At 37.2% G+C, this 25,850-nt stretch overlaps 1 protein-coding gene across 2 annotated transcripts in view; it reads right to left on the bottom strand.

The window, feature by feature from the left end:
• Nucleotides 1-4,850: 4,850 nt before the first annotated feature.
• LOC131428075 (kelch-like protein 17) overlaps nt 4,851-25,850 on the bottom strand; it is a 66,896-nt gene continuing 45,896 nt past the window's right edge. For both annotated transcript variants that reach the window (XM_058591729.1, XM_058591728.1), the window contains exons 5-10: nt 20,045-20,166; nt 19,859-19,973; nt 18,466-18,572; nt 7,276-7,751; nt 6,687-7,199; nt 4,851-6,632 (exon numbers count right to left, since the gene is read on the bottom strand). In XM_058591729.1, coding sequence (XP_058447712.1) covers nt 6,422-6,632; nt 6,687-7,199; nt 7,276-7,751; nt 18,466-18,572; nt 19,859-19,973; nt 20,045-20,166 — 1,544 coding nt within the window. In that variant the 3' untranslated portion in view covers nt 4,851-6,421. The remainder of the gene's footprint in view (nt 6,633-6,686; nt 7,200-7,275; nt 7,752-18,465; nt 18,573-19,858; nt 19,974-20,044; nt 20,167-25,850) is intronic.

Raw genomic sequence — 25,850 nt, 5'->3', positions numbered from 1 at the left:
TGTCTTTTTATTAACCAAACGAAAAAAATCTTGAAGAGTCCATCGAATGGATTGAGGTACAGGTGCAAAAGTTTTTAGAACAATAGAACCACTAAAAGCATTTTGTTTACTTATAGGCAGAAAATAATTTTGTATCACTTGTCCACTTGCTGCCTACACAAATCGTTCGAGGGTAATTTCTGGTGGAGTCGACTGTAGTGTTTTGGAAGGCATTCATAATTCCGTTCAGCCGAAATATTTGATTTGATTTTTTTGTGGAATGAAACCATAGCCACAACAGGTTGGAATTTCCTTCATTCGTTTTTGTGAATTTGTGCTGTTTTTTGAAATCCGAAAATCCAGAATTTTAACCAAAGGAAAACAAACAAATAAAAAATTACCGAACAATCAGTTAGATCCAATTGGTTTACAGTTTACGGTAGTTGTTTGACAGTTCAGCAATTACCGAATGATCGGTAATCAAGTGTTTAGCGTTATCACCTTAGATGTATGCTTCGCCTAGCACTGTTTTAATTCGGAGGAATAGGTCCTGCAATTGAAGAGAGTTGCTTTGATTTGATTTCTCATCAAATCGGAAGTTTTACATAATTTGCTACTTACTGTATCATTGATCGATTATTTCGATTCCATTCGAGAATTTGAAACGTGATACTTTAAGAAACTACGAACTTTTGAGTTCACTCCAGCCATTTAAGTTTGTGTAGACTGCTCTGCAACCGATTTAGCTGCTTTTGTTCAAGATATTCGAAATTTTTTTCTTAGTTGCAGCATCTTGATTTTATTGAAAGAATTATTTTTCAAAGGTATATTTATTAAGGCACAATCCATTTAGGTTTACGATACCGAAGGGCTTGTCCATGTGGGTCCTCAGGAAACACCCTTGAGTCTTTGATCAGACGGGTTGCCCTCGTCGATGGGAGTGGTTCTTCGTGGCGGTGGTGTTGAAATCTGACGTGGAAACGTTTCAAAAGTTGCCGCATCCTTCTGTGGGTCCTCGGGAAACACTCCCAGGCTACGAGGGCTCGGCGGGTGGCCCGCATGTTGGTCATCGACTGGAGCGGCTCTTCGTGGGCGATGATGGTGGTGTTACCGAGAAGAATGAAAAAAATACACAGAGAAGTAAATGTTGTGGAAAACGGAGTGAAAAAAGGGGATATGGGAACGAAAAGACTAAGAACGACAGAGATATAATTAGTTGACATCGAGATGGTGCAGAGACATGGGAAGGAGGAGCGAAAAATTAGTGACAGCAGAAAGATCTTGTTAGTTTCGATGAAGATGTTGGACCAAACCTTTTTTTTAAACTTGGTCTTTTTATCGTCCTGGGATGCTCCTCTATGCCGTTGAAGGGCAGTATAAAAAAGACATTCCAGGAAGATGCTTAAATTCTTCCAGCATATGAGTTCCATCATACATTATCATGCAGGAAAACTTCGTTAAATATTCGCGATACAACTTACGAGCCCGGATTTTAGCCGGTAGACTCTGTTTATCATTAGGGTACAGTTTTCGCTTTGAACGACTTCATACCTTGCCGGTGTTTGAAAGTATGCACGAAAGTTGGAGCCATTTTTATTTTTCTAGCCACAGTACGTACCGAAAGATTTGGTCTCTTCTGCAATATTTCCTTAATCTTCGCGTCGTTCTGGTGGTTTCTGAGATTCGTTTTTATGCCGAAACCCAGCCGTGTTATTTTTGATAACGACAAAATAACTGCTCGACTGTCAAATTTTAAACACAAATTAAAATAGTTCGCAAGGTAAAAAAAAAAGAAATAAAAATAAATTAGTAAAAAAAAAAAAGAAATTATGCATGACTTCAAGGCTATGATCACTTTTGGTTAAAATCTAAATGTCAAGTAGTTACTTACTCCATTGTCAAATCGTTCGATAGTTATATCCAGACACTGGATAGTTCTAGTTTCAGATTTATTGAAAATTCTATCTGTGTTAATTGTTTTTACAATATTCGTTAAAGAAAACATTCCAACATAAAACAATAATATTTTGTTAGTCGAAGTAAGTTTCTCTCGAGATTTTTCTCTGGCACTCTGTATTGCAATTATTACCTACTAATCATTAATAACTTAATTTTCAGTGCAATATGCCTAATTCTGAAATAGGTCTTTGCTTAGGTCAAATATAACTAAAAATAATATAAATATAACGTCATATTTTACTCAAAAGTTAAAATCATCTGCGAAATGGCTCAATTTTGATGTCGAATAAATATAATGTCGTTTTCATCTTAGAAAACTGAAACAAACTTAGTGTAGTTTTATCAAACAAACACTTTTCACGAAACTTGGTAGGGTTCGCACTTAGCAACGGGGGTGTAAGCAAACCCGATAAAACAGTTCGTGCTCGCATCTCATCCGACACAGTCGAAAATTGCTGACGGTCGAGACGATAGAAACAAAGACAATACAGTATAGTGAACAGAAGAGTGTACGAAATGGGCAAATACGATTAAACAAAGCCTGAAACTTGGCCTACAAGACCAACTTCAATTTGTATTGATTTCAAGCGCTGCAAAGTTCGACCAGTAGCAATCGAAATTGAAATCTTGCTTAAGGAACGAATGCATCTAAACGTTAATGATGTAAGTGAGATTCAATTCAACAAGGCGTCTAACTGTGTGTACATTATGCTCAAACGTGAAAGAATAAAATTGCATTTGCTTCGGTTAATAACGGTGTGCACAGTGTTGATCCAAATAATGTTAAATATAAAATCCCTGTGTACTTGGTGGACAATGCCATAGAAGTACGCGTGCACGACCTTCCCCCGCAGACCAGTGATGGGTTCGTTCGGGAAAGTATGTCGCAGTACGGTGAAGTTCTTTCCATCGAAAGGGAAGTATAGCGGAACTTTTTTCCGGGTATCCGGAATGGCGTGCGAGTGGTACGTATGCAACTACGTAAAGCAATTCCATCTTACATCATTTGTGATCAAGACGGGATACATCCGTGTAAAACACTGATTACGTATGAAAATCAACTGGTTAGATGTCAATTTTGTGAACAACCTGCATACTACGGCAAATCTTGCACTGAAACTGCAAAAAGGACATCTTCAAACAAAAATAAGGACAACCGCCCAACAACGGAAACTAGTGAGCGCAGTACTCCTGTTGCACCATCAAACCAACCAGCAACTGCAATTAATGCACAACAAGGCGCGTCTACAGCAACTAACAACGAACCCAAGGCTGCAAGTTACAAGAAAAACGAAGAAAAAACGGAGACGAGCCACGAACAAAGTGCCCCTTAATCATCGCAAGATAAAATTGGAAGCTCCTCTCCCCCTAGAAAAAGGGTGACAACGAGATCCAACGGTAAAAAATTATTTTGTCTAATAAAACCATGGCTCAATCGGCCACGTTAAGCTTGTACGCGAATTGACCTGAATAAAAATTTTTTATAAAAAAAACGATAAAAGAATATGCTTCTAAACGGACTCAAATTTTAGTTCAATTAGATTCAAAATACGGTTTGACAGCAGTTAGGGTGGAAATTGGGTTAGATTTTACAAACAGCGAAAACGACATAAATTGGCTGAATACGACAAAAAACAATTGTAACAATCTCGATGTGATTATGAACCGATGAGAAAAAAATTTAGACGTTATGAACATCAAATGCAATAATTTTCTGTTTTCGAGAAATATTTCAAATAAATCACACGTTATTACATCGAAACAACATATTGAGTAGATTACCTCAGCTTAACTAAATACTTAGACGATTCTGCTAGGAAATTATGCGTATTTTCGTGTAATATTACAACCTTTTGAACGGCACCAACACGTTTGTGATCTTACATCAAAATTGCTGCACATCACTACTGATATGCAGCGATTACGATATAATATCACAACAATCTCGGGGTCGCTCTAAAGGTTGTAATATTACACGAAAAGATACAAAATTTCATGTCTGAATCATATACAGTATTCAGTTAAGATGATGTAATATACTCAATACATTGTTTCAATAATGTGTGATTTCTCTGCAATATTTCTTGGAAACAGAAAATATTTGCATTTGATGTTCAGTACGTTTAATTTTTTTCACATCAATTGATAATCACATCGAGATTGTTACAATTCTTTTTTGCTGTGTAGATTCAATAGCAGCATATACTTCTATGTTAGAGATAACCGGGGTTCGGGTACGTGTACCCTAAACCCGACGGGCACTGGTCAGTTTCGGATTCAGAAAAAAATATGTTTCTCGGGTACGGGTTGGGTACGAGTGACATTTTTTTCAATTTTTAAGATTACCAGTCGGGTCTCGGGTATTCGAACTTGAATAATCGAACTTTTTCTGGTTCGGGTAAAGATTTTTTTAAAGGGTACGGGTCGGGCTCGGGTTAGGAACGAAAGTATATTCTCGGGTTCGGGTCGGGTGCGGGTAAAAGTTTTTCACTTTCGATCGGGTACGGGTCGGGTTCGTGTTTAAAAAATCGATTACTCGACCATCTCTTGTAAACATGAAATTATTGCGACACATTAATTACTAAATTTAGATAAAATTAATAAAATCGCAATTTATATGAGTTTCTTTTGGACGTATTTGTATTGCCAGTTAATTTTCATTTATAGTTGCAATTCATTTTCATTTCACTGGATTATCACTGAGACAAAGTGCTAACTCGTTGAAAATTTCACCAGTCGTGTTCATAATTCACTTCCGTCATGGTAACAACCCAATTCAAAAGATGTAAATAATACATTTTATAGAAGAACTGTGACAAAATTTGGCTTGTTTCGGTTCAGAGGAAAAGAAAAGTTGCAGTTAAAGTTGTATAGGACAGTTTCTTTCTAGATTCGAAGTTACAGATTTGAAATTCAATATTGATCCACTAGTTTATTTTTTGCTACGGCAGTAATAAAGACAGAATAGATTGACTTGCAGAATGTTAGCCTGAATTAACTTCAGCGGAATGTAGTTGTATATAATATTTTAATTTGCTTGTTCCGTATTTATCTGTTATCTGCAGCTGCATTATGTTTATAGTAAAATCTGTTCCCTATTATATGTAAGCTACTCGGGCATATTTTGACAATTCATCTGGTTGCTTGTGACCTGTAGGGAATAGTCACTATTTGTAGTTTTAATTTCAGTCCGTTCGGAGGTGGAAAATTACAACAGTTTGTTTGAATTGTACATTAAAGAGAATGGCAGTGTGATGTTTTAATGTTGCTCAGTTCTTTTAAATATATATGTATGTATGAAAGCGAGATTTGTTTTCTAGTTTAGCTCTTAGCTCGCTTGTTTTGTTGATTATTCCGAGTTACCAAACTCGTATGATATTTGTATTTGCTGCTTGAAATAAGCTGTGCTTATGCGAACTTATCCTCACGAATATGTTTAGTGTGTATTTTCATATAATCACATGTTTCGCGAAAAATGCAATCTTTAAATATGTTTTTTCTTCGATGTTTACTTTTATGATTGTTAAGATATTTAAAAAAACAAGATACTCAAAAGTAGCCTAAAGTATTCTTTGGACTTCAGAAATATACATTGCCATCGTTTGCCATTTATAAATACAATAAACTGTAAGGCTTTAGGTTTCCTTAAGAGGCGATTTCTGTTTTTGTTTTGTCGGGAGGGCTATAGCAGTGATTAATTGGAAAGGTGCTTGAAATTAGATACTTTTGGCTGGTGGGTTTACTGATTCTGTAGATGAGTTCCCTATTGTACATTGAAGGCTTGACATTGCAGAAACATGAGGATACATTTAAGGAAATAATAAAGAAGAATATCACAGATACAGTAGTTTGAAATTTATAGATTCAGAACAGATGTAATACAGATTCATCTATTTCAGTTGTTGGATGAAGCAAAACAATGCTTTTCTAGTAGCAGCTAGGGTACAAGATTTGACTTTGAATTGGCAGTATTTCTTTTTTTCTGTAATGATTTTTGACTATGAAATATGACTGATTTGTTCTTACTATTTTCAATAAAACAAAATTTCAAAAAATCCAAAATATTTAACATCGATACAATATTGCTACAAAATAAACTGTTTAGGTTCCAGTTTCAAAACACTCGTCGGATAATAAAATAGCCGTTTTAAAATAATTCTTACAATATTTCTAACGATGATACTATTTGTTATCTTGTGAGAATTTTTGAGTAAAGCTGATTTCTACAAACATTTTACTACAGGTTAGTATTTTAGGGCAACAGAAAAGGTATGAAAGTGCGCCTATTCAGATTACTATTATTTTTCACTAGCTATATAATTTTGACTACTCCGAGAAAAGTCCGCTATTCAAACTATTTAGCTACTAGAATGTTTTACTATGGTTTGCATTCATCCTTCTGAGACCCATTCACGGTGGCTATTGCATTTGTGTTGCTGCTAGAAACACTTCCGCTTGTGTCGTTGGCATTAGTGATGAGCGGTCATATACTGGTTTGAAGTAATCCACGTTCCAGGTTGAAACACTCTAGCACCGATGCCCCGATGGAGCTTCGCCGGGTAAGCATCGAGGTGACAATCGTCCATTTATTGAGCTTGGGCTCGTATCGTTCCACTGAATTGAGCGAGGAAGAGCCATCATTACCGCCAAGTGCATAGAGATACCCGTTGGCTTCGACGACTTCATGAGTGGATCTGCAGTGATTCAGTTGTTAGTGATGAGAACGTACTATGTACTATAAATCTTACCTTCTAGAATGCATTGGACTAATTGGTTCCCAGCTATTTGCTCTCAGATTGAATCTTTCCCCGGTTTGCATGCACATTGTACCATCGCTACCACCAATACAGTACAAATAACCATCCAGAGCTGCAACCCCGCAGCTGCTCCTTCTGGAAGTCATGCTCGGAACTGCTGTCCAGTTGCCAACTCGTGGATCGAATCGTTCCACCGAAGACTGATAATTGCTTGAATCGAATCCTCCCAGAGCATAGATACAATTGTCCATGACTGCGACACGGCAGTACCTTCGCCGGGTGTTCATCGCAGGGCATGATGTCCAAACTGCGGTCAGTGGATCGAAACGTTCTACGCTAGCCAGACATGAAGCACCATCGTAACCACCGCACACATACAGCAGGCCATCGAACGCACAGGTTCCCAAACATGATCGTTTTGTACCCATCGGCGTTATGTTGCACCATTCGTTGGTGAGAGGATTGTAGCACTCGGCCGAAGCGAGATCATTTTCTCCATCATATCTGAAAAGGGCAAATGCAGATTATCTTGAAGCTCTAATCAATTGACGTATTCGAAAATGAATCTGATACCGCTTACCCGCCAACCACGTAAAGTAATTTCCTAAGCGCGGCTACACCCGCCCTCGATCTTCGTGAAGTCATTGGCGAAATAGTCATCCAGGCATTGGTCTTCGGATTGTAGCACTCGCACTCGTTGTGGATGGCGAACAGACTGCCACCACCAACAGCAAATAAATATTGGCGCATACCCTCGGGTCGTCGTTCCAGTGTTCGCTGCGTTACCAAAGAACTGCGCTGTTCTGGTAGCAGATGATACTTCATCGCTTCCAGCAATAGCTCCTTACAGTGAGGATCTTCACGCACTAGCGGTTCGGTTTCGACGCAGCTCATCAGGAATTCGCGATTAACCAGTGGTAACCGCACGTGTGACATCAGCTCCGAGATGTGCTTCTTGCGTTCGCTCAGATCGTGCTTGATCCAGTTCAGAACCGCCATGAATACTTTTTCCTCGGAGCATATGTTTAGCTGGCTGTTGGAGATGAGATCTTGGACCTGGTGAAGAAATGTTTTTTAAATGATGATTCAGCAGTATTATCGATATAATGCATTATTATCAAAATACAGTTGGAAATTGTCATTTGAAGCGATAAAAAGATAAATAAATTAAATTAGCTAAGAAAAGATGTACGAATGATATCCAAAATACATTCAGTATTTCCTCCAATTTCCATGTCTGTTATTCCCGTTGGGAGTTGATTAAAGTTCAACCTTGCTCAATGCAGCTTTACGTCTTAAGAAACAAAATAAATTGACAAAAACCGAAGGTTTCATTAGTCCTTCATCATTGTGTCGAGATCACAATCGTCACTGCCACTATGATGCATTTTTTTTCTTTTTTTTTCATAAATATCTGTTTATTAATCTTATTTTTGTGTATTACATCAACGTTTTACAGTACAAGTGTTTTGACCCTTTGGCCTTTCATCTTTGTTGTTCATACGATTCGTTATTAATCATAGGTGTTTTACATACTAATGTTTAATCATAATATTTATTTTATTTATTTATAAAATATCTACCTACTTATAACTATCCCTAACCTAATACGTACAAATTTTGAATTATTTGTAGCACCTCTCTTCAAATTTCGTGCAGTATTGTTCGAATTTTTGTTCTAGTATATCCAGGGAGGCCATCTCATGTACTTCACTAGTCCTTGTCCAAGGGGGTAGATTTAGAATCATCTTGAAGATCTTATTTTGAATGCGCTGAAGCCTAAGTTTGTGCGTTCGTGCACAGCCCCCCCAAACAGGGACTGCGTATTGAATTGCGGGGTAGATGATTTGTTTATAGCCATCTGATTTTTCAGGTACAGTTTAAATGTTCTACAAATCAGCGGATACAGAGACCAAATGAGAATGTTGCATTTTTGAATGATTTTGTCAACATGTGACCTGAATATCGGATGTCTGTCAAAGGTGAGTCCTGGATAGATAACTTCGTCGGACCATTCAATGACCTCATCACCGAATCGTATTTGGCATTCGTCTGATGGAACAAGTTTTGGAGATCTTGAATGTGGAAACAAGATGACCTGAGTTTTGGCTGCATTGATCACAATTTTCCAGCTTGTAAAATATTCAGTTAGAGCGTCCAGACCTGTCTGTAGTTTATTCTTCAGAGCATTAATGACACGACCTTTGTAAAGAATGGCAGTATCTTCAGCAAATTGTGACAGAACACCACCACCCGGAAGAGGTGGGATGTCTGATGTAAAAATGTTGTATAGAATGGGACCTAGGATACTTCCCTGGGGTACACCAGCAGGAATAGTAAATCTTTCTGAAAGTGCATTATTCAGAGAAACCTGGCATGCCCTATCTGCAAGATAATTTTTAATAATTTTAATAAGATACATGGGAAAATTATACCGATGCAGTGTTTAAACTGGCCATCGTGCCACACATTATCGAATGCCTTTTCAATATCCAATATTGCCATGGCAGTCGTTTTGGACACTGATTTGTTTTGCTGGATGATGATGTTAACCCTTGTGAGTTGGTGGATGGTGGATCTTCCTTTCCGGAACCCAAACTGTTCTTCCAGTAATATATCCTGTTCATCTGCGAAAGCAAGAATTCGCCTTTGTATTGAATTTTCCAACAGCTTGGATAGGGCAGAGAGTAAGCTGATGGGCCGATAGCTCTTGGAAAAGGAAGGATCTTTCCCCGGTTTCAAAACTGGGATAACTTTAGCTAACTTCCACATTGAAGGGAAGTAACCAAGCCCCCAGCACCTGTTAAAAATTTCAGCTAAGAAAACAAATGAGCGAATACTCAAATGTTTCAGCTCAATGTTGAATGTGTTGTCGAAACCGGGGGCCTTCATATTTTTGGATTTTTTCACAATAGCCATCAGCTCATTCGCAGTGACTCTACTCTTCTCAGGAACCAAGCTGTCTGATTGGTCAACCTCAGCTACGCTATCAGCACCTGCTCTTTCATGTGGACTAACGATGTTGAGTCCTAAATTGTGAGAACACACAAACTGCTGGCCTAGCGCATTTGCCTTCTCTACTGGTGTGATTAAAGGTATTCCTTCAGCTGCGTCCTTGGGTGACATCAGAGGAGGAATAGGCTTCGGTTTTTTCTTAAGCACCTTCGTTAAGGACCAGAAGGGCTTTGAATGTGGGAGAATTTCACGAAGCTTTTGCTGGAAGTTCTTGTTGCGAAGCTCAGTTATCCTTTCCTGGATTATCCTAGTTAAGTTGTTATAAGAAGTCTTCTTATCTAGGATGCCAGTTCGTTGATACTGCCTCCGGTAGATATTTCGACGTCGGATGAGTTTCTTGGTGACACTGTCAATTTGAAGAGAGGAACTCGGCATATGTTGTACTGGAACCGTGTTATCACGAGCGACTGTGATTGAATGCTGGAAGGAAGATAGGGTCGCATTGTTCAGCAGAGAATAAGTCACCAGAGTCATCCTTTGCTTGTGGTTGATTACTGCCCCAGCCAGGAGGGACTTTGAAGGAAGAATCTTTTTGTGATCCAGCGGCTGAATCTTTCGGATTGCTGTGAGGAAGTAGCGGCAAATTTGGAATATCCCTCTTTGGTGGGAGCCGTGGGAAATTAATTTCATCCTTCTGTGGAACATTTTTGCGCGTTGATTGTCGAATTTTTGTGAACTCAGCACGTTTGGGGCACGATTTGCTAGTAGATGGATGGTCGCCATCACAGTTCACACAGTTTACATCGATGTCATCTAGTAGGCAATCGTTGGTATTGTGTGAATCGGCACATTTCCCGCACCGACTTTTCATGTGGCAATTCCTCGCTCCATGGCCGTAGTTCAAACAGTTCGTGCACTGTGTGACATCCCGATGTACCGGTTTATACTTTTGCATTCGATGATTATATGGAATAACGATTTTATCGTTTTCAGTTGACTCATGGTGATGTAGCCCTTCTCCAGATGAACCAAGTACAGCTGATGTCGATACTTTTTGTCCGTGTTATGTCGTTTCATTTTAAACACCATCACAGGCTTTAGACCAGCCTCCGATCGTACCTGCTTTAGTTCGGCTTCCATCATGACGGGTAATCCTCGAAGTACAACCGTCGTAGGTTTGTTGGCGGCAATATCGTGTGTGAAGTATTCCGCTTTTGTCTGCTTCAGGTACAATTCCACTGCTTTGTAGTGGTTCGAAGCCGGAACAGTTATTTTGTAGCCTTCAGTACATAAACGGATTGTTGCCTGTAGTCCTTTGCTGATCAGCGTGTTGAAATCCGAGCGTAGAGCTGGTGGGAAGCCCTTCAGGTAGAAAGGCTTTTTTTTCCTTCTTCTGCAGTTCCTCTTCGACATCAACTGGCAGATCAGCGTATTGATTGTTATTATTATTATTATTATATCGTTTATTTATCCCCGGTTTTAACCTAATTCTGGTTGTTCACCGGGTGAATTGATTGTTACTCAGCAAACGGTCGATTACCTGTACATCACTTGGCTTCAGACGCTTAGCATCCTTTGGATCCTTCTCGGATCTATGGTGCGTTTTACCCATAGCTTGGGTAAGTAGAAAGCTGTGAATAATGGATAAAACAAAATCGAAATTAGTCGTAGTAGGTTATTCGTCTATCCACATCGAGTGTTAGATGACGAATGCCACTATGATGCATTGACCGAGGTCATTATATAGACTATGATGCCCAAGTGAACTAAAGAGGTGATTTTGTCAGTGGCGTTTCGTGACAAAATTGACTAGTTGTGCACTGCTTAGTGCTTATGTAGTATGATAGCAGATATAACAGTTCGTTGTAAGTGAAAACTAAAGATTGAGGAATAGAGATTTGCTTGTGTTTTTCAATATGGGATGGGATATTTTATTAAACAAAAAAATCTCAGAGCTGAGCTGAATAATTCTCTCTTTTCTTCAATCTGTGCAGTGACTCATTATTCATCGGCGGTAGCTGATTGAGATAACAGAACATTTTGAGGCTCCTAATGCCATCCTGTTGACTTGAAACAATGCGCGAATAAACCGGTGTCTTATTGAAATTGTTTGCAAAAGACAGTTTATAAGTCTAAGATGCCGAGGGCATTGATTATTTATCTTGTCGAAAGTTTTGGAGAAATCTGTATAGATTGCGTCAACCTGTAGACGTGATTTGACGAATGGATGTGTAGGATAGCAAATTCTTTGAAGTTGAACGTTTGGCCATAAAACCATGCTGATTTTTGGAAATGTAATTGCTGCAATCGCAACTGTTGAAATTCAGAACAACAGTTTTGAGTAACTTAGATACTGCGCATTGAAACGCAATTCTACGATAGTTGAAAACGACAGATTTGATTCCTTTCTTGAGTACTAGAAAGATATGTTTTTTTTCCAAATATCAGGAATCGTTCCGGAGTTAAGGTAGATAATTGGTCGTGTATAGATTTCGAATTTGCTTTCGTGGTTCACCCATCTAGCTCAATTCCTCCTCCTAGCTATCTCGCATATTTCCATATTGGTTCTCGATATTGTCGGTTTGTTCACAATGAACACCGACTTTTGAACTGAGGTTGTGAGGTTCAAGTTTCATATACCATTCGAGTCAGTTCGTCGAGTTCGCAAAATGTATGTGTGTGTGTATATGTAAAAAAATATGCACAAGATTTTTTCGGAGATGGTTGTACTCACTTTTTCCAAATTTTCCATATGAAAGGTCTTTTACAAACCTATTCATAAGATTCATATGAAAGGTCTAATTCTCCCATAGAACTCTATTGAAGTTTAATCAGATCCGACTTCTCCTTCCGGAATACAGAGTGATACGTGCAAAAAATTGCAAAAAATCTGCTCTCATAGCACGCTGTATATTTTATTTGAACATCACTTCCGGTCTCGGAATAACATGGTGATAAGTAAAAAAAAACTTCAATTTCTCCAGTATTTTTATATACATGTTTATGACTGAAAATTAGGTTTCCGATACGTTCCGTTCCGTTGCGAACCGATTTTGACTATATACGTTGCTAGTTTCCGGTTCCAGAAGCACCGGAACTAGTAGTCAAAAACCAAAAACGAGTTTTCGCTAACTTAGTTTCGAATGAAAGGTCCTATGGTCCAATAAGCTGCTACTGAATTGCATCCTTATGCGACTTCCCATTCCTGAATTATAGAGTGAAGTGTGTGTCACTAACTATAAATTAAATAAACGTTGCAAAAAAAAACCTATTTGAATCCGTTTAGTGGTGTAATGATGCGCTTCTCATATTATTCTTCTATATATTACAGCATAAATTTATCAAAATACTACAATTTAAAAAGAGTTTAAAAAAGATTTTCGAAGATTTCTGTTTCATAATACTACAACATTGAACTTCATATTGAATAATAATTATCAAATCACAATAGTTAGGGTCCCGGCTCATTGCTCCATTCCAGGCAATGAAAGAGCCGATATTTTAGCCAAACGTGGTGCTATTGAGGGTGAAATTTATGAAAGACCGATTGCTTTCAACGAATTTTATAGCGCGTCTTGCCAAAGAACACTTGCCAGCTGGCAAGCTTTTTGGGATAAAGATGATCTGGGTCGGTGGATGCACTCAATTATTCCTAAAATATCGACAAAGGCATGGTTCAGGGTACTGGATGTGAGTAAAGATTTCATTCGTGAGATGTCCAGACTCATGTCCAATCACTACACGTTAGATGCACATCTCCTTCGAATTGGACTTTCCGAGACTAATCATTGTGCTTGTGGCGAAGGTTACCGCGTTATTGACCATGTTGTTTGGACATGCGTGGAGTATCGTGATGTCAGATCTCAACTAATAAATTCCTTGCGTACCCAAGGTAGACTATCCAATGTCCCAGTTCGCGACATTCTTGCTTGTCGTGACGTTCCTTACATGAAACTTCTTTATTATTTCATTAAGTCCATTGGAGTTCCAATTTAAATTTTATTTTATGTTTTCTCTTCCATGAGTTCAACCAATAGCCAGCTATCTTATATTAAATAAAAGTGATGAACTGACACAAACAAACCTGAAATAGTTATAAGATCATGTACAAAATAAATGTATTTCATTTAATGTTTATAATAGCAACTTGCTTGATAAAAACAGTGTTTAGATTAACTAATGAATACCAACATACTAATATGATATTCGAAATGTATTAGGTTTAAAGTACTATGTATTGTGGATGCCATGGCGAAGAAAAACTTATGTATATTGCCTATGAAATAAACGTATTTATGAAAAAAAAACAACATTGAAATACTACATTTGAATTGAAGTTAGTGAAAATCTATTCAATTCAATGTGAGAAAGTAAAGTGAGCTTGGTTTTGTCACACTTAATTACTATTGTCGGTACTTCTGAAGCCGAATGCTGGATATCGGCATAGAGACATTCGGTTCATTCAACCTACAATTTTTTTATGCTGGATGTCGGTTTGAATTTTGCTCTATGACGGTTTGAAATTTGGAAAAATGCACCGGTCGGACTTGGATGAAATTCAGTAAATCATCAAATTTCTATTTGGTTACAGACTATCATGATCTGAAAATTAGATAAATTTACTAGCCTATTTAAAGAATCTGTAACTCATGGACAAAATTTTCTGGAAATAAACAGTTTTACACTAAGCAACCTCCGGAACCAGAAGTTGGATCCGAATGAAAATTGGAATATTATTGGCGCCTTATAATCTTTGATATAAATCCATATTTGCAAAATCGGTTCAGAGATGTCCGAGAAAAGTGAGTGACATTATTTTCATATTTTCGGTATATTACATTAACATTGTTAGTGCATATTACCGTGTAATTCTGGAACCAGAATTCAGATCCATATGAAATTTAGGAATTTTGTATGGGACCAGAAGAACTTTCATTTAAATCTAAGTTTATGAAAATCGGTTCAGCCATATTCGAGAAAAGTGAGTGATGATATTTGTCACACACAAATACGCATACACACATACATACGAGTAAAAATTTCTGAAGTGGCCCCCTCATTTTTCACGAGGTAACCGATTTTACAATAAGTGTTATTGTTTTGTAGTATTAGTATCTACGAACATGTTCGTGAAATATTTCGTCGATATTCGAATTTTTTATACTATTTTTAGTTACATTAACATTTATATACCTTTTTATTGTAATGCTTCCTGAAACTCAAGTTCTTTTTCGAATTATACGAAACTTTGCAACTGGATAAACAACTATTTTTGGCATAGAATGAAGAAAAAATTGTTTAAAAATGTTCAATTTTATTAAACTTTCTACTTAAATTTTCCAAAGAAATCGATATTAAAGTACCTTCTTCACGCGATTTTTGTCTCTGTTAAATGCTAAAATGTTGCATATGTTATTGGTTTTCATAATCAACAAAAAAAATTTTGTGCTCAAATAGGGTTTTTGAAATATTTGACTTTTTGTATACGCGCGCTGTATGCAAAGTGCACCGCGCGAGCGAATCGGTATGGTGCGGCAGGGTTCGGTAGGGTGCGATGTCGTCGGTGTGATTGAAGCGAGCTGCGACAGGTTTGGACAAGTAACCATAGAAAATTATTTTTTGCCTTTCTCATCTCAACTTTTTTAAATTGTAGTATTTCGATGAATTTTTGCTATAATATATAAGAGAAAATGAATAATATGAAAAGGGCATCATTACAGTACTAGGTACATTTAAACAGGTTTCTCCATTAAATGTACGTCAGGTAATTTATTGATCACATATTATTTTACCATTTTTTTTCATTTTTTCGTGTGGTTTGGATGCGAAAATAGTCAAGGAAAACACAAAAGTTTGTGATCATTCCGGAAAAAAGATTAACGGTACAAGTTCAGTGCATTTACTGCACTTCACGAGAAATATTATAAAATTAGGACCGAGTGGAATTCTTTCGCAGCCTCACATGGGAAAAAAGTTATCTTTGAAGGAACCGTGAAAAGACACGCGTATAAAGTTAATTTGCATCAAATCAAAACCAATCGAATTCCAACTGCGCATAGTCTATTCAATTGAGTAAAGGATTCATTCAAAAATATAAACTTTGATTTTTGCATGATAAACGAACCAGACATTCAGGATAGACAACAGCAACATCGATTTAAAAACGTAATGACGATTCAAACTACACGCGAATGTAAGATTTTTACCGACAACGAAGAATTTGTAGTAAATGTTCTGTTCAAACCACCAGAAAATATAAAATAATCTAGAGTCAAACTTGTGAAATAATATGTGATGAATAAATTTCCTGACGTACATTTAATGGAGAAACCTGTTTAAATGTACCTAGTACTGTAATGATGCCCTTTTCATATTATTCATTTTCTCTTATATATTATAGCAAAAAATCATCGAAATACTACAATTTAAAAAAGTTGAGATGAGAAAGGCAAAAAATCTCTATGCTTACTTGTCCAAACCTGTCGCAGCTCGCTTCAATCACACCGACGACATCGTACCCTACCGAACCCTGCCGCACCATACCGATTCGCTCGCGCGGTGCACTTTGCATACAGCGCGCGTATACAAAATATCAAATATTTCAAAAACCCTATTTGAGCACAAAAATTTTTTTGTTGATTATGAAAACCAATAACATATGCAACATTTTAGCATTTAACAGAGACAAAAATCGCGTGAAGAAGGTACTTTAATATCGATTTCTTTGGAAAATTTAAGTAGAAAGTTTAATAAAATTGAACATTTTTAAACAATTTTTTCTTCATTCTATGCCAAAAATAGTTGTTTATCCAGTTGCAAAGTTTCGTATAATTCGAAAAAGAACTTGAGTTTCAGGAAGCATTACAATAAAAAGGTGTATAAATGTTAATGTAACTAAAAATAGTATAAAAAATTCGAATATCGACGAAATATTTCACGAACATGTTCGTAGATACTAATACTACAAAACAATAACACTTATTGTAAAATCGGTTACCTCGTGAAAAATGGGGGGCCACTTCAGAAATTTTTACTCATACACAGACATTTGCTCAGTTCGTCGAGCTGAATCGAATGGCCTACGGGCCGTGGTTCCAAAGTCGTTTTTCACAGTGATTGTATAGCCTTCCTGTATGACAAAGGCAAAACGGAAAAATCTTCTAAATTTGACCTAAAATTGATTACTAATTGCATTTCATTTAGTTCCTGGCCAAACGAACCGATTTCGGATATATCAGTTCCTAGTTTCTGGTTCCGAAAGTATCGGAAATAGTGCGTCAAGAGCTTCGAAAATGAAATTTCTTGTTATTATCCAACATTTAATTTTTTTTAAATGCCTTAGTGATTTTTATAAAAATATGAAAAAGAATTATCACATCACTAGAAGATTACGGTAGCTATGATTTTTTGGGCTAATCAAAATCATTTAGACTTTGTCAGGGTGAATTTATGATGAAAGGTTTCGAAGTCGAAATATATTATGAGCAATTTATGCCAGTCCGATCGCTGGAGCGTTTAGCAGTTCTTCAGTCAGAAAAATAAAAAGAAAGTCCACGAGTCACTTCAAAATAAGCTATTCTTAACGAAGTCTCAAAACTAATATTACGTGGATTTTTCGAATTTGGAAATGAAAAGAGCTGTACTCTAAAACATACTGTCCTCAATCGTTGACACAGAATATAAATATTTTGTATATAAGAGAAACAAAATATTTAATATATTTAACAATCACTTAAAATATATGAGCTTCTTTGTGAGTGAAAATTTTAACCCGTTGCCATAAAATTGAGATTTCTGCCAACTAGCAGGTAGATTCTGGATATCAGAAGCCATCAGGAACTTTCGGGAACACCTACTCGTACGTTTAGAGATTCAGTTTCACAATTCTGACCGCTCAGCGGAAAAGTACGATCAGCGAAGTAATTTTGAACATTATTCACTCGTGATTTAATTTAAGTTACTTTCAATATTAGCATATTCGTTTAACGTTACGTGATTACTTTTTACGAGAAAATGATTTTCGCCGTTCCGATTTGATCAATGATCAATATAGTTTTCACTTTTTTTTTATGATTTCTGCGTACAAAACTCGCATAGTTTCTATTTTTTTTTCTATGATCAAATCAAAAAAGTGAATACCTCGGTACCGGAAATCGACAGTCGTGAAAAATTCGTATCCCATGGGTCATAAAATGTTGGCCCTACCGGCTTTGGCGGTCAGACAAACTGAATACATTTTTGGCACGCTCCGTCGGTTATGTGGCATTCCGTTCAATACTGTTACGGAACAATAATAATGATAAAAGTTAATCTGAAGAAAATTCGGCCTTAAGAAATTTTAAATTGTTGGCTTCCCACTATCCATTATTGTGATAATATTTTCTTATAATGATGAAAATATTCAAATCTCGTAACATCGAAGTGGTAGATTACTAAGCGAAGCACACGACCGACAAGATTTCCCTCAGGATTCTTATTTATCCATGTGGACCATTATATTTCAGAAAACATTACGACTCACTCTGCTGAACCTGTTTGGTCAAACACAAAAATTTCCATGCAGGCCAGCGTAGAAAAGGAATATATTTCGAGCACTTTAAGGCGACAATGTGCTCGGTTGGGCGGCTACGGGTGAAAGGATTTTGTTCACGATACCCAGTTAGGGATTTTTACGCTTGTTTTCTGTTTATGTTGTTATTTTCAGGGATGAGTTAGTTCAGCTTTCATGTTATAAATTAGATGCCTCTGGATTTGCCAAAGACTGTCCCCGATCTGTCGTGGGGCTGCAGAGAGAAGAAATTGTATGTTTATTTACCTCACTAAATCCTAGCAATAAAAATTCCTCCGTACCGACAACTTGTTGAAAGTTTTGCAGTGCATAACGATGGGAACGTGAGTGGAGTTCCTTGCAGGAGTGAGCATCTGAAACGACAAACATGACGAAGAGTGTGAGCGGCGAACAGTAGTAGATGTACAGATATTATCGAGTGGAACAAAAGGTCTCAGGACTTCGTCGGGCTATCATATGTTGTGAAAAAATACGTGATGTGAAACTGCTGAATAATGCATGAGCATGAACGAGCAATTTCCGAATGAATGGGAAACTACGGTACGGTATGCAGTAGGTATTGGAGCGTGAGTTACGAAGGGAATCATAAACGATTATTCGCATTAGTGATCATCCATTGATTACCAAAACGTGTTCAACTTGTTACATATTAATATGCGGTTTTCCGTTTTTCAAGCCAATAACATTCCGAGGTATTAAATTCAATGCAAGTACATATTCGATAGTTTTATTTGGTGCGTGAATAAGTATTTCGAAGTTTTGAAACGTAATAAAGTGGGCCATTTCAGTATACACGCAAATGAATACTCCAACACGACATACCTAATTGTTCCGCCTCAAGCGATACAGCATACGGTTTCAGAAATACAACGAAGTAATCACGAAAAGTGTTAACAATTAATTACAGCCATCAATCAAGCAGCACGGTACACAAACGGTAACTTCATTACACTTTGTCGTTCATGTTCTCAGAGGAATACATAATGATTATGCGTTGGCTGTTTATAGACCGTAAAATTTTCTGTTTGCCCTTTTTAGATAAAATATTCAAGCTAGAATGTCTTTCTCCCTCAAGACCGATAGAAGCAGCTACTGATATATAGATAAAGTATGTTTTTCGGCACGCATATCGATTAATCACATTTTGAGGCTTCGTTCGATATAACTTGTGTTTTGTTTTCAATTTCAAAGCATCGTTGCTCTAATGGCACCGTTGAAATATGATAACTGAGCCTATTTTCAACTAGGACATTAAATTATTTCATCGATATCTTGCATGGAGTCAGTGTAATTAGATCTCGGAATAGTTCGTAGTTAGAGGTGTAAGTTTGGTGAAGAAAGTAGTTCAAGGTGTAATTTTTGTAAACATTCCTGTAAGGTGATCCGATAATTATACCAGTGCTATGAAAGTCTTGCTTTGCCTAAGGGATTACAATGTATATAACGTATTGAGAAACTGTGGCGAATATGAGCTCGATTACCTTATTTCCAATATCTATAAATCTATTAGTTAAACGGTTATTTATTAGTTTAAGGATTGTTTCGCTTCGACACAGTAAACGTGATCGTGATCTATATGGAGATAATGAACTCGACAGGTGCAAATAACGACGCTGACCGAAAGCAATGTAAAACTCACCTGCAAAACTGCGAATCCCCAGACAATTCGAAGGGTGTAACTGGCGGAGTAGAAACTTGCAACATGCCTCCCGAACCGATTGGATTTGGAGTAAGCTCGATGCTGGCAGTAGAACCTGAAATAAATCAGATATAGAGGAAAGGTGTAGGTTATTTATTAGATCAGATACGTGAGTTGCTGGTTCACCTGAACGTTTTCCTCGGTGATGGTGATTTCGCCGCTGTATGCATAATCGATGAGCTGCTTCAGCGATGACGGATCGATGTCATGAAGGGTGACAACATCTCGATTCCTTTCCAGCATATCATCTGGGACAATAGGATACCGGAAATTGAACACAAGTTGTTGTAGAGCAAGATGTGACAGTACAGCGTTGGTTAAGTTTTACGAACGAAATATGACAAGTAATTGCCCATGTATGAATGTTACAAGTGAAAAAGTTTTAGGGAGCAGATGTTCGCAGTCCCGAGAGACAATGAAGGTTCGAATGCTTAAAAGACTTTCCTCTCACCAGCGTAGAAGCAAGGTAGTCTCAAATGTTTCAAGTATTTTGGAGAATATTCATTCAACTGCGTTTCTGTTTCCTTAGCGACAGTGTTTCATTTCTTCTATTTTCAAGATTAATTTCAATTAAATGAATGTTCTCATCCCAATCTAAGTAGCGAATCGCAACTAGCTTTGGTACGACTAAGTCTTAACTATGTTGCAATAAGTGAACGAACATGTTTTTTTAATGTTACACTGGTTATAACAAGGTGATAGCAATGTTTTTGATGTGGAACACATCTTTATTTTCTATATAGGGGTGCAAATCAGAAACTCAAGGAAAAAAAACATGTAGAAATGTGGTCATGTTTTAAACATTTACAGCTCAGTCTATTTTGTATCAATTATTAGTATTATTTCATCATTTGATTGGAAATATTTCTAAGGTTCGATTTGAATGTATCAAGCCACGTATTTTCAATTATATGTGATTGAAATTTTGATTAGTAGCGAGCAATGTCATATTTTGTCTGCTAAAAATCTCCGGTATACTCCGGAGTTCAAAGGGAAAGCATCGCTCTGATTGGCCAATCGATGCAAACGCGAAGCTGTTGGAAGCACGCGAATATATAAATACAAGCAAAATTATAGCTAATGTTTCAGTCCTACACGTAGCATGCTAGAGGTAGGTTGTTGCTAGACAGCAAGACAAGAAGTGCCATAAAATGCCATAAATTCCATGTTATGTCGTTTCGCCTGTGAAATGTGCAACTTTCCCAGGATAAATTTTGAGTGCTTAAGATTATTTTTATAATTTATATAAGATGAACTCGATTGATGATGAGAAAAAGTTTATCGCTTTAACCGAAATCGCAGAATGGTAGAGAAACTTAACGCTTTAAAAATAACTGCTTTTATACAAAACTTGAACACAAGCTTGGCGAAGAGAAGTTTTAATATCAATATCCGTATTGCAAGTATGTACAAAGATATAATTGCATACATTTGGGTTATTTGTGCAATTTAGTCGGCTATAAAACATATACAAATCATGACAAACGATGTTCAGTGTTCCTAATCAAGATCAATCTAAGCAGATTCTCGTGCAATTGCGGATTCAAAAGTGTGACGATTGATTGAACTGTTTGATTGTAGATCATTAGAAATTTTGGTTGCCTTGTTCGAACAACCCAAGTTTCCAATCACCACATCTGTATTATCATATAGACATAATCATTTATAAGTTATCGTTACTTAGCTCGAACTTTAATCACAGTTGTGGGGTTTGATACTCGTTGAAAATAAGTTTATTTGACGTTGCGAAACCATTATGAACACGTTAACATTTGTGCAATTCGTTACTGTTAATTGATATAGCAGCAATATCAGTTGGTATTCGCAGCCTAATGAGAACGAAAGGGCGACGTAGAAAACTTTTTGTTGGCTTGAATACTGCGAACACATTATAGAGCCGGAAGGAGTGTATGAAACATATAATAAATGAACAAGAATATTACCTTTTTCTATCCTACGTTTTGACCATAAGTACGTAGAAAACAATAACGACAAAAATAGCCGATTTTTCATAGTTTACCTTTGCCCACACCGACGAAAGTACCCATGCAGCATCAATCATAGTAACCCATGGGTCAGCAGACAAAATTTGACAGCTCTATCAGTATAGCTCTAACCGTGATGGCAAAAACAGTTAGGCAACTTCGTTCAGAAGTGTTCGCGTTTGAAGAACGGCACCCCGCCGCATAGAATAGGGACATCGTGCGGCACTTTGTGGATACCGGCATCTACAACATCTTGGCACTATTAGACAACGCCGACGGCTGACGGTCGACGGTCGATGGCCGACAACCCTGAGCGACAAGAAGCTCCAAAGGAAGCTGAGTATTCGTCATTGACAACATTTTTGGGAACCCTCGGTAAGTCGCACAAGCTCCACCTCTTACACTTTTCAGGTTACATAGTAGTTATAACGCACGTTGCAATTTTTTCAACTTGTTCCATGAATTTGTTTCATATAAGTTACTGTCATTGAAGTGTAATAACGTGTGCTACTTGGGTCATGTTTTAGAAATACAAGTTATTTCAGCATGGCATTGCAACATAACGACAACTGATTTTTAACACATCAATAATTTATCGCTAGTCACTAATAGTCTTTTTGAGTCACGTAAGTGTTTAGATGTTAATAACAATCGCTCAAATTTCTTTGTTGTGAACTAGTCACAAATAAGCTACCGTAACAAAAAATGTTACTTGGGAAGCGGGTTCGTTGACAAGTGTTCTTTGATAACCGATAACCGCGGTGAAATTCTCTGAAAGTCAAGAAGCTTTCCTAAATTCGCCCTAGAGAGCATCGAATTTCGCAAAATTGTTCGCTTTTTCAATGCTTGGAATGAGGCAAACAAAAGGTTCACTGTTATTATTTCTATTTGCATTAATCTGCAATGTTGAAAAAATTGTTCAGAACAAAAATACGATGACGACCAAACGTTAATGAGTGTGGTTAACTCTGCCTTATAAATAGATTCAGACTCGTAATAATAAATATGACCAATTGATAAGGTAAACTGAAAAAATAAGGCATACTTTTAGTACAGCAATATTTGTCTTCTTTAAACTAAATATTTGTATTCTGTGTATCACTTATCGGTGGATGAATCAACTGATCGTTTTGCTATATGCTAATAACACATGGATCAATAAGTCCCGAGACTAACAATGGAAACAACATTTTTTTTGCAAAATTTTTTTTTATTCATCAACATAATCACCTTTTAGGGTGATACAATGTTTCCAACGTTTTTTTACAATTTTTCAATACCATGTTTATTAAAAAAAATATCTTTCGCTTCAAAATAAGCTTCAGTTTCAGCGATGACCTCCTCATTTGAGGCAAATCTTTTTCCCTGGAGCATTTTTTTAAGATCAGCAAAGAGCCAGTAGTCACTGGGGGCTAAATCTGGCGAGTATGGGGGGTGGGGAAGCAGATCAAAGCCCAATTCGTTCAATTTCGCCATTGTTTTCATCGACTTGTGGCAGGGTCCATTGTCTTGATGAAAAAGGATTTTTTTCTCTGCATGTGCGGTCGTTTTTTTGCGATTTCCTCCTTCAAACGCACCAGTAAGTCAATATAATAATCACTGTTGATCGATTTACCTTTTTCGAGGTAGTCAATGAAAATCACGCCATGCGTATCCCAAAAAACTAACGCCATGACTTTGCAAGCTGACTGCTGCAGTTTCGGACGCTTCGGACGGCTTTCGCCAGCTGTGCGCCACTCAAATGACTGCCGCTTCGACTCTGGAGTGTAGTGATGTATCCATGTTTCGTCCATGGTCACGTGACGACGCAAGAAATCTTTTTTGTTGCGAGTAAATAGCGATAAACTGTTTTCTGAATCATCGACTCGTTGCTGTTTTTGTTCCATCGAAAGCTATCGCGGCACCCACTTGGAAAAAAACCTTTGTCATGCTCAATTTTTCATGAAGGATAGTAAATACACTTCCATATGATATCTGTGTCATCTCAGCAATCTCACGGAGCTTCACTTTACGATCTTTCATTATAAATTTTGTCACACACTCACATTTTCCGGTGTAACGGCTTCCACAGGTCTACCCGAGCGTTCCGCGTCATTTGTGTCGGTACGACCACGTTTAAACTCAGCGAACCACCGATAAATCGTTGCTTTTGATGGACAAGAGTCCGGATAACATTTTTCAATCCATTGTTTCGCTTGCACGGTGTTTTTACCCATTAAAAAAAATGTTTTATCAAAACACGAAACTCGGTTTTTTTTTCATTTTTTAAACATACTACAAAACGAGTTTACTCCAACCTCGATAACTCAGCTGTTTCTGGTCGGATCGACTTATTGATTTTGACCCGTTTCAAGCAAAGGTTAGTACTCTAGAAAGACGTGGTTACTGGTTTACTACGAGCGCCATCTCTGCTTTAGTCTCGGGACTTATTGATCCATGTGTTAGTTATTGGCATTTGATTAAACATTTGACCAATACAGCGCTAGTGTATATCTAATGGATTGTTTTTGCCTTTTGCCATAGAAAGGATACAGAATTGCTAAAAAACTTAACTTCCGATCGGAGACCTCTAGTGCTATACACCATTTGATTCAGTTCAACAAGATCGAAAAATATGTGAAGGTAAATGTGTTCCTTTCTACGATTAATCAATTTTTTCGGAGATGCCTGGATCAATTTCATCAATCTCCATCGTTAACAAATTACAGGGTTGTGTACGAGACACGATCGATCATAACGACATTTAAAATGCAATTTGAAACTCTCTCATCAACAGATTTAAATTTTAAATATGGGGAAATAATTATGAAACAGTATCCAAGATTCTAAAGCTAGTTTCAATAAATCGGAACCTTCAACTGCGTTCAAGAAGTATTTATAATAAAATTCTTCGTTTTTTTTGCGAACTATTTCCTTCTCTGTTCATTTCTCCTTGGCAGTAACGTTCCACTAGGTTCCAGCAGCTTATAAAAGATAACAACACGCTGATTTTAAAATTGCTCCGAAGCGCAATGTCTTTTCTGACGTCTCGAGTCTTCTTTCCGAATTAATTGAGTTTTACAGTCGATGTTGATTCCTCTTCTGAATTATACTTTTTTGCGCCTAGCATTCTCAAAATCGATCCCCTCCAGTTACAATTGACTTCCTCGTGTAATTTTTTCATAGCATTGCACAAATGGCTCGACGGTTTCCTTGCTGTCTTCGGTTCAATGGTATTTATTTCTCCATCTTGAGCATTTTTCCCCACGGCTCTCAAGTGGTCGGAAATAGCTCGGCCGGTTGTGACACATTCGATACCAGTTGTTTTTGAGTTTGTATGTCATTTCCGTCCAATAAGGCCTGCAATTCAATGTCTTAAAGTTTTTTACGTCTGTTTTATACTTTTCTCGTTTCCTACATCAAATCCAGCACCTATGAAACGTTAAAACTATATATTTCGTGTTGCTATCTATAGAGATATTCAACGTAAACTGCCAATGCACTGATAAACTCGAGTCGATACTTAATATCAAATTTATGTAAGAGTTCTGCGAAAGCACATCGCTATTTGATGCTTAAATGCCTGGTACTGGCACCAGCAATAGTGAAATCGCAACTTTAGGATCGGTAACTTAAGCAATACACCGCGGATATTATCAGACTTTTGTATGGAAAACTCGAGCTCGATTGAGATACAGAATTCATGAATTTACTTTAAAAAAGAAGACGAATAAATACTTCCTTTAAATAGTTGATTAATTACTCTAGTTCGCAGGTCTTGTTAGTTGCCGGTCACACAAATTCACATCGGATTTTCCGGTAACGGAAACTATTTTCGCAAGCTTAGGATCTAAGGATTCAATTCCCGGAATTACAGGGTGATGAGTGTTTAAAATTTTATATTAGTTGATGACCGAACGAACCGACACTGGAGCAATTTATGTTTTCTCAGCGATGGCTTAACCGAC

The sequence above is a fragment of the Malaya genurostris genome, chromosome 2, assembly GCF_030247185.1.
Source record: "Malaya genurostris strain Urasoe2022 chromosome 2, Malgen_1.1, whole genome shotgun sequence".
NCBI lineage: Eukaryota > Metazoa > Arthropoda > Insecta > Diptera > Culicidae > Malaya > Malaya genurostris.
The sequence above is the reverse complement of the archived record's forward strand: the minus strand, read 5'-3'. Positions and strand labels throughout refer to the sequence as shown.